The sequence below is a fragment of the Nycticebus coucang genome, chromosome X, assembly GCF_027406575.1.
Source record: "Nycticebus coucang isolate mNycCou1 chromosome X, mNycCou1.pri, whole genome shotgun sequence".
NCBI classification, from domain to species: Eukaryota; Metazoa; Chordata; class Mammalia; order Primates; family Lorisidae; genus Nycticebus; species Nycticebus coucang.
This window is the reverse complement of record NC_069804.1, coordinates 74,964,104-74,979,510: the sequence shown is the minus strand read 5'-3', so window position 1 is coordinate 74,979,510 and position 15,407 is coordinate 74,964,104. Positions and strand designations below refer to the sequence as shown.

The window sequence follows — 15,407 nt, the reverse complement described above, 5'->3', positions numbered from 1 at the left end:
ATCAACAAAGTCTATATACTTAGTTTGAGATCAGAGTAGGGAAACTATAGGGTTACTTTCTTTGGTTTCAGTCCATTTGGTAGCAGCAGCAGAAATTGGTGACACATTCCCAAGGAGAAGAAAACTCTGGGGGAAACTCTTAACCACTATCTACTTGCCACATAATAGTATAAATAATCACTACTAGTTAGTTATTGTCTGTTATGTACCAGGCACTGAAATAAATATACCATCTCCTGTAATCCTTACCACAACCTCATGAAACAGGCGCTCTTCATTATTCCCATTTTACTGAGGAGAAAATTGGGGAATGGAGAGAATAGGGAACTTGTCCATGGTTGAAGCAAAACTGAGATTCAGACCTGGCCCCTGTGTTGCATAATCTACATTCTTTTTAACAGTTTATTATAGTTTAAAACATAAACAGACATGTAAAGAAGTCCTCAGATTTTAATATTTACTAACACATGCTCAGTCTTATTTCATCTATATGCCTAACTACTCCCTTAATCCTGACAGCATGTCATTTCATCTATAAATGTTTCAGTATATACCTGTAAAATATGGGCACTCTTTTAAAAGCAAAACCACAATGCCATCATCATACCTAAAAGAAAAAACAACAAAACAATAATAATTCCTTAAAAAAACTATCTACTCAGTGTTCAAATTCTATTATCTCATTTTTTATAAAAAAGGATACAAATAAGATCCACGTATTGCAATTGGCTGACAACTTCTCTTGGCTTTAATTTTGCTGACCAGAACTTAAGCTCATTACCACTACACTCTGACCTATGTTTTCTGTTAGTAAGGAAGGTGACATTACTTTATCATTCTCTATTTGGGGTTCATTGACAATTTCATGGGACTTTTTTTCTTTTTTTTTTTTATTAAATCATAGCTGTGTACATTGATATGATCATGGGGCATCATTCACTAGCTTCACAGACCGTTTACCAAGTTTCACATATACCCTTGTAAGATGCACCGCTGGTGTAATCCCAACAATTCCCTTCCCTCTACCCACCTCCCACCTCCCTCCCCTCCCTTTCTCCCTTCCCCCTATTCTTAGGTTGTAACCGGGTTATAGCTTTCATGTGAAAACCCTAAATTAGTCTCATAGTAGGGCCGAGTACATTGGGTACTTTGTCTTCCATTCTTGAGATACTTTACTAAGAAGAATATGTTCCAGCTCCATCCATGTAAACATGAAAGAGGTAAAGTCTCCATCTTTCTTTAAGGCTGGATAATATTCCATGGTGTACATCTACCACAATTTATTAATCCATTCGTGGATCGATGGGCACGTGCACTTCTTCCATGACTTAGCAATTATGAATTGGGCTGCAATAAACATTCTGGTACAAATATCTTTGTTATGATGTGATTTTTGGTCTTCTGGGTATATGCCCAGTAGAGAAATTACAGGATTGAATAGCAGATCTATTTTTAGATCTCTGAGTGTTTTCTATATCTCTTTCCAAAAGGAATGTATTAATTTGCATTCCCACCAGCAGTGCAAAAGTGTTCCCTTTTCTCCACATCTGCGCCAATATCTCCGGTCTTGGGATTTTGTGATATAGGCTAGTCTCACTGGAGTTAGATGGTATCTCAAAGTAGTTTTGATTTACATTTCTCTGATGATTAAAGATGATGAGCATTTTTTCATATATCTGAAGGCCGCATGCCTGTCTTCTTTAGAGAGTTTTCTCTTCAAATCCCTTGCCCAGCCTGCGATGGGATCCCTTGTTCTATTCTTGCTAATGCGTTTGAGTTCTCTGTGGATTCTGGTTATTAAACCTTTGTCAGAGACATAACCTGCAAATATCTTCTGCCATTCTGAGGGCTGTTTGCTTGCTTTACTTACAGTGTTCGTAGCTGTGCAGAAGCTTTTTAGTTTGATCAAGTCACAGTAGTGTATTTTTGAAGCTGCTTCAATTGCCTGGGGGGTCCTCCTCATAAAATACTCACCCATCCCGATTTTTCAAGGGTTTTCCCTGCATTCTCCTCTAGTATTTTTATAGTTTCATGTCTTAAGTTTAAATCTTTGATCCAGTGACAGTCTATCTTAGTTAATGGTGAAAGGTGTGGGTCCACTTTCAGTCTTTTAAAGGTTGCCAGCCAGTTCACCCAGCACCATTTGTTAAATAGGGAATCTTTTCCCCACTGAATGTTTTTAATTGGCTTGTCAAAGATTAAATAACGGTAAGTAGCTGGATTCATCTCTTGATTCTCTATTCTATTCCAGACATCTACCTCTCTGTTTTTCTGACAATACCATGCTGTTTTGATCACTATTGATTTCTAGTATAGTCTGATCTGGTAGCATAATTCCTCCTGCTTTGTTTTTATTTCTGAGTAATATCTTGGCTATTCGAGGTTTTTTCTGATTCCATATAAAATGAAGTAATGTTTTTTCAAGATCTTTAAAGTATGACAGTGGAGCTTTAATAGAGATTGCATTGAAATTATATATTGCTTTGGGTAGTATAGACATTTTAACTATGTTGATTCTTCCCAGCTATGAGCATGGTATGTTTTTCCATTTGTTAATATTTTCAGCTATTTCTTTTCTTAGAGTTTCATACTTCTCTTTATAGAGATCTTTCACATCCTTTGTTAGATAAATTCCCAAATATTTCATCTTCTTTGGCACTACTGTGAATGGGATAGAGTCCTTAACTGTTTTTTCAACTTGACTGTTGTTGATATATATAAAGGCTACCGATTTATGAATGTTGATTTTGTAAACTGAGACGCTGCTGTATTCCTTGATCACTTCTAAGAGTTTTGTAGTAGAGTCCCTAGTGTTTTCCAGATATACTATCATATCATCTGCGAAGAGTGAAAGTTTGATCTCTTCTGACCCTATATGGATACCCTTGATCGCCTTTTCTTCCTTAATTGTGGTAGCTAAAACTTCCATTACAATGTAAAAAAGCAATGGAGACAATGGGCAGCCTTGTCTGGTTCCTGATCTGAGTGGAAATGATTCCAATTGAACTCCATTCAATATGATATTGGCTGTGGGTTTGCTGTAGATGGTCTCTATCAGTTTAAGAAATGTCCCTTCTATACTGATTTTCTGAAGTGTTCTCATCATGAAGTGATGCTGGATATTATCAAAACCTTTTTCTGCATCGATTGAGAGAATCATATGGTCTTTTTTTTTAATTTCTTTATGTGCTGGATTACATTTATAGATTTACGTATATTGAACCAGCCTTGAGATCCTGGGATAAAACCGACTTGGTCATGATGTATAATTTGTTTGATGTGTTGCTGGATTCTGTTTGTTAGGATCTTGTTGAATATTTTTGCATCTATATTCATTAGTGATATCGGTCTATAATTTTCTATTCTTGTTGGGTCTTTCCCTGCTTTGGGGATCAAGGTGATGTTTGCTTCATAGAACGTGTTGGGTAGTCTTCCTTCTTTTTCTACCTTTTGGAACAGGTTAAGTAATTAGGTACTAATTCCTCTTTAAAGGTTTGGTAGAATTCAGACGTGAAATGATCTGGTTCCGGGCTTTTCTTTTTATGGATGTTTTGTATGGTTGATGCTATTTCTGAACTTGATATGGGCCTGTTCAACATTTCCACTTGATTCTGGCTAAGTCTTGGAAGGTGACGTGCTTCCAAGTATTGGTCAATTTCCTTCAGATTTTCATATTTCTGAGAATAAAGTTTCTTGTAATATTCATTAAGGATTTTTTGGATTTCTGAGGAGTCTGTTTTTATTTCGGCTTTGTTGTTTCTGATTGATGTGATTAGAGATTTTAGTCTTTTTTTCCTGATTAGTTTACCCAAAGGTTTATCTATTTTATTGACCTTTTCGAAAAAACAGCTTTTTGATTTATTGATCTGTTGTATTATTCTTTCGTTTTCAATTTCATTTAATTCTGCTCTAATTTTGGTTATTTCTTTTCTTCTACTGGGTTTGGAGTTGGAATATTCTTCCTTTTCCAGTTGCTTGAGATGTCCCATTAAGTTGTTAACTTCCTCTCTTTCCGTTCTCTTGAGGAAGGCTTGCAGTGCTATAAATTTCCCTCTTAGAACTGCCTTTGTGGTGTCCCAGAGGTTCTGATAATTCGTGTCTTCATTGTTGTTTTGTTCCAAAAAATTGGCGATTTCTTTCTTAATCTCGTCTCTGACCCAGCTATCATTCAGCATAAGGTTATTTAACTTCCATGTTTTTGTATGAGTATGCAGATTCCTGTTGTTACTCAGCTCAAGTTTTATTCCATGGTGGTCCGAGAAGATGCATGGAATAATTTCTATTCCTTTAAATTTACTGAGGTTAGACTTATGACCTAAGATGTGATCGATTTTGCAGGAAGTTCCATGGACTTGTGAGAAGTATGTGTATTCAATTTTGTTGGGATGAAATGTTCTGTAGATGTCTGCTAAACCCAAATCTTGGATGGTTAGGTTTAAATCTAAGATTTCTTTGCTCAGTTTCTTGTTGGAGGATCTATCCAACACTTCCAAATCAGTGTTGAAATCTCCGACGATTATGGAGCTGGAGGAAATGAAGTTGCTCATATCTGTTAGAGTTTCTCTTATCAATTGAGGTGCATTCTGGTTGGGTGCATAGATATTACTAATTGAGATCTCATCATAGTGTGTATTACCCTTAACAAATATGAAGTGACCATTCTTGTTCTTCCTTACTTTTGTTGGTTTAAAGCTATTGTATCTTCAAATAAAATTGCAACACCTGCTTTTTTCTGATTACCATTTGCCTGAATTATGGATGACCATATTTTCACCCTGAGTGTGTATTTGTCTTTTAGGTTAAGATGTGACTCTTGTATGCAACAGATATCTGCCCTGAGTTTTTGTATCCAGTCAGCTAACCTGTGCCTCTTTAGAGGACATTTTAAGCCGTTCACATTAATGGAGAATATTGATAAGTCTGGTGCAGTTTTGAGTATCGAGTTTTTCAAAAGTCCAGTGGCCATTTTTAATCCTTTTTCCAGTGTGGAAATTGGAGTTTGATCCGATGTTTCTGAGTAGGTTACTTTTGTGGTATAGGATTGGGTTGGTCATTATGGAGGATAGGTCTGAGAATATCCTGAAGAGCTAGTTTCGTTATGGCAAATTTCTTCAACATATGAATGTCATTAAAGTATTTAATTTCTCCATCATAAATGAAACTCAGTTTAGCTGGATACAAGATCCGGGGTTGAAAGTTATTTTGCTTTAGGAGATTAAAAGTCGATGACCACCCTCTTCTGGCTTGAAAAGTTTCAACAGAGAGATCTGCAGTCATTCTAATATTCTTCCCTTTGAAGGTAATGGTTTTCTTTCTCCTGGCAGCTTTGAGGATTTTCTCCTTCATATTAACTTTAGTGAAGTTAATTATGATATGCCTGGGGGATGTCTTATTGGGGTTGAGTTGTGCTGGGGTTCTGAAGCTGTCCGCTATCTGAATTTCAGAATCTCTAGGCATGTCTGGAAAATTCTCTTTCATAATTTCATGCAGAAGGGCCTCTTTGCCCAGCGAGGCCACTTCATCTGTTTCTGGAACTTCATGATTCGGATATTCGCCTTCTTCGAATTATCCCAGAGCTCTCTGAGTGAGTGATCTGTTTTTCCTCTCCATTTCTCTTCCTCTTTGAGAGTTTGGGAGCGTTCAAAGGCTTTATCTTCGATGTCGGAAATCCGTTCTTCTGCTTGCTCCATTCTGTTACTGAGGGATTCTACTGTATTTTTCATATCTTTGAGGGTTGCAAATTCTTGCTTCATTGTGTCTAAGTCTTTGGTGCTTTTGTCTTTATTTATTTTTTTTAATTTTTTTTATTAAATCATAACTGTATACAATGATATGATTATGGGGCATCATACACTCACTTCATAAACCATTTGACACATTTTTATCACAGTGGTTAACACAGCCTTTCCGGCGTTATCTCAGTTACTGTGCCAAAACATTTACATTCTACATTTACCAAGTTTCGCAAATACCCCTGCAATATGCACCACAGGTGTGATCCCACCGATTCCCCTCCCTCCACCCACCCCCCCCTTTCCCACTTCCCCCTATTGTTAAGTTGTAGCTGGGTTATAGCTTTCATGTGAGAGTCCCAAATTAGTTTCATAGTAGGGCTGTGTACATTGGGTATTTTTTCTTCCATTCTTGGGATACTTTACTAAGAAGAATATGTTCCAGCTCCATCCATGTAAACATGAAAGAGGTAAAGTCTCCATCTTTCTTTAAGGCTGCATAGTATTCCATGGTATACATATACCACAATTTATTAATCCATTCGTGGATCGATGGGCACTTGGGCTTTTTCCATGACTTAGCTATTATGAATTGGGCTGCAATAAACATTCTGGTACAAATATCTTTGTTATGGTGAGATTTTTGGTCTTCTGGGTATATGCCCAGCAGAGGAATTACAGGATTGAATGGCAGATCTATTTTTAGATCTCTGAGTGTTCTCCATATATCTTTCCAAAAGGAATGTATTAATTTGCATTCCCACCAGCAGTGCAGAAGTGTTCCCTTTTCTCCGCATCCACGCCAACATCTCTGGTCTTAAGATTTTGTGATATAGGCTAGTCTCATTGGAGTTAGATGATATCTCAAAGTAGTTTTGATTTGCATTTCTCTGATGTTAAAGATGATGAGCATTTTTTCATATGTCTGAAGGCCGTGCGCCTGTCTTCTTCAGAGAAGTTTCTCTTCAAATCCCTTGCCCAGCCTGCGATGGGATCCCTCGTTTTTTTCTTGCTGATGCGTTTGAGTTCTCTGTGGATTCTGGTTATTAAACCTTTGTCAGAGATATACCCTGCAAATATCTTCTCCCATTCTGAGGGCTGTTTGCTTGCTCTGCTTACTGTGTTCTTAGCTGTGCAGAAGCTTTTTAGTTTGATCAAGTCCCAGTAGTGTATTTTTGAAGCTGCTTCAATTGCCCGGGGGGTTCTCCTCATGAAATACTCACCCAGACCAATTTCTTCAAGGGTTTTCCCTGCATTCTCCTCTAGTATTTTTATAGTTTCATGTCTTAAGTTTAAATCTTTAATCCAATGAGAGTCTATCTTAGTTAATGGTGACAGGTGTGGGTCCAATTTCAGTCTTCTGCATGTTGCCAGCCAGTTCACCCAGCACCATTTGTTAAATAGGGAATCTTTTCCCCACTGAATGTTTTTAATTGGCTTGTCAAAAATCAAATAGCGGTAAGTAGCTGGATTCATCTCTTGGTTCTCTATTCTGTTCCAGATATCTACTTCTCTGTTTTTGTGCCAATACCATGCTGTTTTGATCACTATCGATTTGTAGTAAAGTCTGAGGTCTGGTAGTGTGATTCCTCCTGTTTTGTTTTTATTTCTGAGTAATGTCTTGGCTATTCGAGGTTTTTTCTGATTCTATATAAAACGATGTAATGTTTTTTCAAGATCTTTAAAATATGACAGTGGAGCTTTAATAGGGAGTGCGTTGAAATTATATATTGCTTTGGGTAATATGGACATTTTAATAATGTTGATTCTTCCCAGCCATGAACATGGTATGTTTTTCCATTTGTTAACATTTTCAGCTATTTCTTTTCTTAGAGTTTCATAGTTCTCTTTATAGAGATCTTTCACGGCTTTTGTTAGGTAAATTCCCAAATATTTCATCTTCTTTGGCACTACTGTGAATGGGATAGAGTCCTTAACTGCTTTTTCAATTTGACTGTTGTTGATATATATAAAGGCTACCGATTTATGAATGTTGATTTTGTAACCTGAGACGCTGCTGTATTCCTTGATCACTTCTAGGAGTTTTGTAGTAGAGTCCCTAGTGTTTTCCAGATACACAATCATATCATCTGCGAAGAGCGAGTGTTTGATCTCTTCTGACCCTATATGGATACCCTTGATCGCCTTTTCTTCCCTAATTGCGGTGGCTAAAACTTCCATTACAATGTTGAAAAGCAATGGAGACAATGGGCAGCCTTGTCTGGTTCCTGATCTGAGTGGAAATGATTCCAATTTAACTCTATTCAATATGATATTGGCTGTGGGTTTGCTGTAGATAGCCTCTATCAGTTTAAGAAAAGTCCCTTCTAGACCAATTTTCTTGAGTGTTCTGATCATGAAGGGATGCTGGATATTATCAAAAGCTTTTTCTGCATCAATTGAGAGAATCATATGGTCTTTGTTTTTTAATTTGTTTATGTGCTGACTTACATTTATAGATTTACGTATATTGAACCAGCCTTGAGACCCTGGTATAAAACCAACTTGGTCATGATGTATAATTTGTTTGATGTGTTGCTGGATTCTGTTTGTTATGATCTTGTTGAATATTTTTGCATCTATATTCATTAGTGATATTGGTCTATAATTTTCTTTTCTTGTTGGGTCTTTTCCTGGTTTGGGGATCAGGGTGATATTTGCTTCATAGAACGTGTTGGGTAGTCTTCCTTCTTTTTCTACATTTTGGAACAGGTTGAGTAATATAGGTACTAATTCCTCTTTAAAGGTTTGGTAGAATTCTGACGTGAAACCATCTGGTCCCGGGCTTTTCTTTTTAGGGAGGTTTTGTCTTTAAATTCATTAAATTCTTGAGACAGCTTTTGAATTTCTCCTCGAATTCCTAATTTCTCTTTGTTAATCTTGTCTGCAATCCAAATTCTGAATTCGATTTCTGACATCTCAGCCAGTTGTTTATTAATGGGATCTTCCATTGCATCTGCCATATCTTTCCTTGGGGCGGTTGATCTATTCTGGTTATTCATGTTACCAGAGTTTTTCCGCTGATTCCACCCCATTTTTGTTTTACTCCCTCTGATTTTTTTCCCCTGGGGCTTTATCGAGGGCCTGTACAGTGTTGTGGCCTGAGAAACTGGGTCCCTGTCTGGTGTGGTGGGGCTGAATGGTTCTACCTTGTTTTCAGCTGGTTTCTGTTCCACCCTAGTGAAACAGATACTTTGGATTGAAGTCTCAGCTGTGGAGAAATATTAGCAATTAAGTCACCCCACCCCCCCACTAGCAAACAATTGGAAAAGAAAAATCAAACCTTCCTACCACCGTGCACCTAGGGCACCACGTGATTTGTCCTCAGGTGATTGGTTCAGTTAAAAAATGTCCAAATCAATTTTCTCAGTCTGCACCTGTCTTGGGTCAGAGAGTTTAAGAGGTCTCTGGGAACTGGATCACAGGGGTCTGGTGACTACTCTGGTGTGGCTTGCTCCAGTGCTGCGTGGAGTCAGGAGAAGCCACCCAGCCTATAAATCAGTCTGGGAAGGTTGCTGCCTCCTTCCCCACCTTGCACCACTTCACACCCAGTCACTGATAGCCCTGCAGTTGGCTGACCCAGTTGCCTGTAGTGAATCAGTACTCTAGGTGTTTGTACCTGCCTGAATCACAAGGAAGTCTGCCAGGCCGCTGCGCTCTGCCTCTCTCCAGCAGGAGGAGGTGAGGCCTGATAACCTCGGGCGCTAGATGAAGGTTGAGGGGTTTTCACTCAGGTCCAGTCTCGCCCCTGATTCATGTTACTGACAGAACAGAACAGAACAACTCTGCGTTTCCCCTGCAGAAGAGAAGCTGAATTGAGTTCCAAATCAGCTTGTCTTTGCTCTTGTATTTTCTATAGGCTGACGATCCCCTGAGGGCCAGGTGCGTCTTAGGTTTAGTAAAGCAGACCTCTGGGTCAGCCCCGCTCTGGGAGTTTCCCTGGTTTGCAAGTTGGAGTTGCCTCAGGCAAACTCAGAGTCTCTGGTTGCCCAGGGAGACAGGGAGTGTGGCTTCAGAATATTCTGTAGTGAGCCGTATTGCTAGCAAAAGAGGGCTGCTGCCTTATGGCTCAGGCAACCATTTCTCCGGTGTAGCTCCCCTCTGGCCAACCGTCCTCTCTCTGCTCCCGTATCCCAGCCGGACCGGCTGCAGCCCAGCACTGTCTACACACCTGGAGCAATTGCCCAAGAGTCTGGACCCCTGGGGGACAGGCCTCCAGACCTTGGAGCAAGAGCAGAGGGGAGCATGGGGAGCGCTGGAAGCCTGGGGTTGCGGGCAGAGAACACACACAGCTTTACACAGTTTTATGCCTGGCCGTATTGTCACCAAAAGACAGCTGTTGCACTGTGCCTCAGGGAACTGCCACTCCGGTGCAGTCCCCTCTCCGCCGACCTGCCGGGACTAGCCTCCAGACCCCAGTGTGAGCAAAGGGGAGCGCTGGGAGCTCAGAATTCCAGGTAGAGACTATATACAGTTTATACAGTTTTATGCCTGGCAGGAGGATGCCGTGGCACCCTAGTAGGGGAGGTAGGTCCAGTTTTTAGAGGGTCTCTCCCGTGGAGTGTAGTGGGAGGACCTTTGAACTCTGTCCGGTTGTTTGTGGGGCACCCTGAGCCATTCTTTTGGGGGAGGGGACTCACGTCCGCTTGGTGATGGATTTTGTATATTTTGTTTGTATCCTTGTGGTCGCAGCTCGCCTCAGCGGGGTTGACATGCGTTCTACAACCTTCTCTCTTAGTGCAGCTCAAATCCACCAGGTTACTTGCTGAATTTTTGTCCTTTAACTCTCCTTCTGAACCGGAGCCTCTGTGGAAAGCTGGCTTCAGTCAGCCATCTTGTCTCCTCCCCGCTTCATGGGACTTTTTGAATAACTTAAAATTAGCTTTCAAAATTTTGACTGTATAGGTTAATTTCTCTAGGGAGAGGGTCCCTGGTTGTTATCAGGGAGGACCTCAAAAACCTTAAGTAAGATACAGAACCAGTGTAAGGATGTTAACAGTTTCCTTATCATTCTCTATCTGTGGTTCATTGACAGTTTCATGGGGCTTTTTGAATAACTTAAAATTAGCTTTTAAAATTTTGACTGTATAGGTTAATTTCTCTGGGGAGTGGGTCCCTGGTTCTTATCAGGGAGGAACTAAAAAACCTTAAGTAATATCCAGAACCACTGAACTAATTTGTTGATATCACAGGAAATTGTATTCCACGAATTCTGTGTGAAGAAAACTGGCTAGTTGGGGATTTCTTTTCAAGGTTGGAGAAAGAAGTTAAATTCTGCTATGTTTATTAACTTGAAATTTGAGAGACTTTAATAAATCACTGTTGAGACAAATAGTTGAAAATTAACTGATGTGTTTATTTTAAAAGAATAGAATATGCAGTTAATTGGGGATTCTGTGTCCCTTTTGAATTACATATTCCTTGAATAAAACATATTGGTTTATTGAATTGTGACTGTGAAAATCATACTCAGATTGTGAATTGAATTCCCTATTTGGTTGGGACCTGTGACTACATATGAACTTGGAAAGGTAGAATATGATTCTGTGGGATATATTGGATTTGTGCCACAGTGATAGCTCCTTTAAACATGTATGCAGATTTTCAAAATTAAATATTGCATACATATACATATATCAAAATGAAAACATTTCAAAGATTATCATTAAATTTCTCTCTTTGCACCAACTTTTTCTAGATGAAATCCAACATCGAACACCCAATGGTATTATCCCCAGCAGCATAGAACCCCTCAAGCCTCTACAACACCCTAAAGTACCTATTCAGAGGAGCGGGGAAGCTGATCCTGGTAGGAAGTCGCCAAGCAGGCCTGTTTTGGATGGCAAGTTGGAGCCCTGCCCTGAGCTGGATGTGGGGAAGTTGGTGCCTAGGCTACAGGATGGAGGGGCCAAGGCCACCCCAAAGGCCACCAATGGACCTGTGTCAGGCTCTGGGCCTACGAAGACCCCCTCTTTCCACATAAAGAGACCAGCTCCCCGGCCTCTAGTTCACCAGAAAGATGGTAAGTCTTTGGGAATCTCCTGGGAGCCACAGGTGAACCCAAATACATTTCACCTTGAGATCCTTCTAAGGTTGGAGATATGTTTAAGTGGAAATTTGTTCTAGTTTACTGGAATTACAAGACCATAATAACACTAGAATATAAGCTCACTTAGGGCAGGGATTCTTTTTGCCTATTTTTTTTTAATTTTTACCTCTACATTCCACGTGCCACTGGCACATGGAAGGCACTTGTTATTTCTGGAATAAATAAACAATAATGATATTACTTACTAATGTTGTTGCTTCTGCTGCCATTTATTAACTATCTGCTGTTTGCCTGGCACTTTACTGTAGTACTATGTACCTGGCACTAGGATGCTATTTCTTTCTTTTTATTTATTTATTTTTTTGAGACAGAGTCTCACTTTGTTCCTTTCATTACAGTACTGTGGCATCATAGCTCTCAGCAGCCTCAAACTCTTAGGCTCAAGTGATCTTCTTGCCTCAGCCTCCCATGTAGCTGGGGCTACAGGAACCCACCACAATGCTCAGCTATTTTTAGGGACCAGATATGGCTCTTGCTCAGGCTGGCCTCAAACTTGTGAGCTCAAGTGATCCAGACCATCTTGGCATCCCAGAGTGCTGGAATTATAGGCATGAGCCACTATGCCCAGCCTGGGGTACTATTTCTTATTGTCATGATTCTCCAATGAAGATAGTTTGATTTTTGCTTTTTTCCTCCCTATTATAGAACTGAGACTCCTAGAAATAAGTGACTTGCAAAGATTCACAGTTACTAACTGGCACGGCTGGATCTAAATCTTTCTATGTCTGGCAAGTGCCAAAGTCTATGTTCTTTATACTAAGGCACTTTACCTTTTTTGAAACTTTAAATCTACGAAACATGGTTTTCTCATTCTCATTTTGCAGTTTGGAGGAAACAGGGTTAAAGGGGCACAAGTTCCTCAAAACTCTGGACTTTTGAAATTATTGCAAATTCAAGATTTGGCTGCCTTCTATAAATGTAATTGGCTATTACTCATATAGACTCAATTTGGGAGGTTGGGGCTAATCAAGAAAGGTATTGGGGAGACATAATTCTATGAAGATAGCATGGTGTAATGTAAAATGTATGGTGTTAGGTATTAGAAAGGCTTGGGTCTAAATCCTGGATCCTTTACTTTGTAGCTAGAGGACCTTCTAAAAGTATGCCTTGTGTGTTTGTATCTTGTCCTTTTCTAAAAAAGGATTTAAGGCATTTCATACTATATCAAATATAACAACTTAGAAATTCTCAGAATAATTTATTTGACAAACATTTTTTGAATAGTGTGTATCTGGTGCTGTTTGAGATGCTGAGGACATAGGAATGAGTAAGACATCTCAGGTCCCTCTTAAGAGTTAGATCATGCTTTGGCAAACAGCTAGATTGGGCCCACTATCTCTTTTTATATGGCCTTCCTGCAAGCTAAGAATGTTTTTTACATTTTTAAATATTTGAAAAAAGCAAAAGGAAAAATATGTTGTGACACATGGAAATTATACGAAATTCAAATTTCTATGACCACACCCTTTCATTTACATATTATCCAGGGTGAGCATGTTTTACATTATAGCAACAAAATTTAGTAATAGCAACAGACCCCTTATGTCTGACCATTTACAGAAAAAAATTTGCTGATCTTTCCCGTATATTCTATAGTACAGGTAAGAGAAAATGATGCCTAGTGGGAGGGAAAAAAAGGTAGGATAGTAGAGAATTGGCAGGAGTAGAATTATTATACAAAATATTTGCCCTGAAGCTTGACAGTCTTGCTGGAGCAGTGTCACAAGTTTGGGTACAAACTTTGTAGAGAAAACAAAAGAGAGAAACCACAGTGGTTATATAATTTTAAGTTCTTAAGGTAAAAACAAGCATTTTATTTTTTTTTTTTTTGAGGTAAAGCATTACTTTTCTACTTTTGAGGCCAGAGAAGATTTTCTCCCATGGATTGTTTCCTATACAACCTAAGTATGGACTGATGGGACTGTTTCAGAATGCAGTTTATTAAAAACTATTCTATGGGGGTGTCCAGTAAAATTTTCATAAGTAATTGACTCTGAATTATCTGGCTCAATCTATTGATGCATCTATGTCATCACAGTTATTTAGCCTATTTGTACCTTGTTTTCCAGATCTATAAAATGGAAAAATAGCCCACCTAATATAAATATCACTAAGATTAGAAGAAATAAAGTATAAAATATCTAGCACATTATCAGCATTCAAAATGTGATACCTATTCTCTCACCCTGTCTCTCCCGTCCCTAACATTTCCATCTTCTGTGAAGTAGCTAAGAAAGGCCAAACTTGTATGTAGACATCTGTTTCAGTTTACAAGTCATATATTGACCTTCATATCAATTCTGGTGGCAAGTTGGGTAACTCAACTTATACTCATCACAGTAAAATTTGCCTTGCCTGTTGCCAAGCCTTCAGCTCAGCCAGATCCTATCAGCTCAGCACACACTGTAATTTAGTCCTCCTTCGCTCCCTCCCTATCAGTTCTGTCTTCATCATCTTCTGCTATTCTATCCTAGCAGCACTCCCCTCTTAGCCTTCCTCCACAGTGCTACCCCAGACTTCTGGTGACAGCTGCTCTGATCTAATGGTCTCAGTTAATTTAAGTACTGATCTGACTTGTTCAATATCAGCCTGACTGTCTAAATCTAGGCTATAGCATTCATAGTCTGGCTTCGTTTTCCTCCTTCATCAGTTAGAAACAGGCTGGCATGATGCAGCTTTTTTTATTATTAAATCATAAAGAGGTAGATCATGACTCATGTCTCCACCAGCCTTGGCTACAGAAAGCAGAACTGAAATGGGTTCAGCTTTGGAGAATTAACCAAAGCTCTGGTGTATTTGCCTCTTTGAACCTTTCCTACGTCCACATTTGTAAGTCCCTGCCCATTTTGGTTGCTGTTCCATGGTGTATTCCACAACATCAGAATAGGTATCAATTAAACAAAAGCTACAAACAGCTCTGAACCTGACCTATAACTGATACTTGGCAATTCCTGGTGTTGGCCAGTAGTGTGAACTGCAGTATAAAAAGGAAGGGAGCAGTCATCTCAGTTGACCAACAGTTCTTCACCTTGTAGTTGTCATACTTGTTCAGCTCTGTTGTTCAGGGCTTTGCCTGCCACCCTGAAGTGAACAGAGTTCATTGCTATAGTGATCTCACTGTGCCAAAGTCCAGCCCCCATCTTCACTCCTTGCATTGACCCTACATTGATGGATTTGATCTTCTTCTCATTTTTTCTCAGCAATTAAAAATAACAGAAGCATGGTACATGTTAATTGTTTTTCTTTCCTGACATTCAGATTTTTGGTATTTTCAGTAGAATCGGTATTGTTTTGTCATGGTCTTTTTCTGTTCCAGATATGGAACTAGACACTTTTACTTCAGCTTTTGCATCAATTCATTGCAATTAGGCCTGTGATGTAGAGTATACTCTTTTCATTTTACATATTGAGAAACAGAGGCTCACAGATGTGAAACAACTTGGCTGTAGTAACCTGGGATTTTTAAAATTATTATTTTTTTTTATTGTTTGGGAATCATTGAGGGTATAAAGAATTAGGTTACACTGATTGCATTTGTTAGATAAAGTCCCTCTTATGATTGTGTG

General features: G+C 39.1%; 1 protein-coding gene across 2 annotated transcripts in view; it reads left to right on the top strand.

Annotated features, from left to right (window-relative positions):
• The window catches only part of OPHN1 (oligophrenin 1), a 721,258-nt gene that overhangs the window by 678,836 nt on the left and 27,015 nt on the right, over nucleotides 1–15,407 (top strand). For both annotated transcript variants that reach the window (XM_053579945.1, XM_053579942.1), the window contains exon 21: nucleotides 11,431–11,754. In XM_053579945.1, coding sequence (XP_053435920.1) covers nucleotides 11,431–11,754 — 324 coding nt within the window. The remainder of the gene's footprint in view (nucleotides 1–11,430; nucleotides 11,755–15,407) is intronic.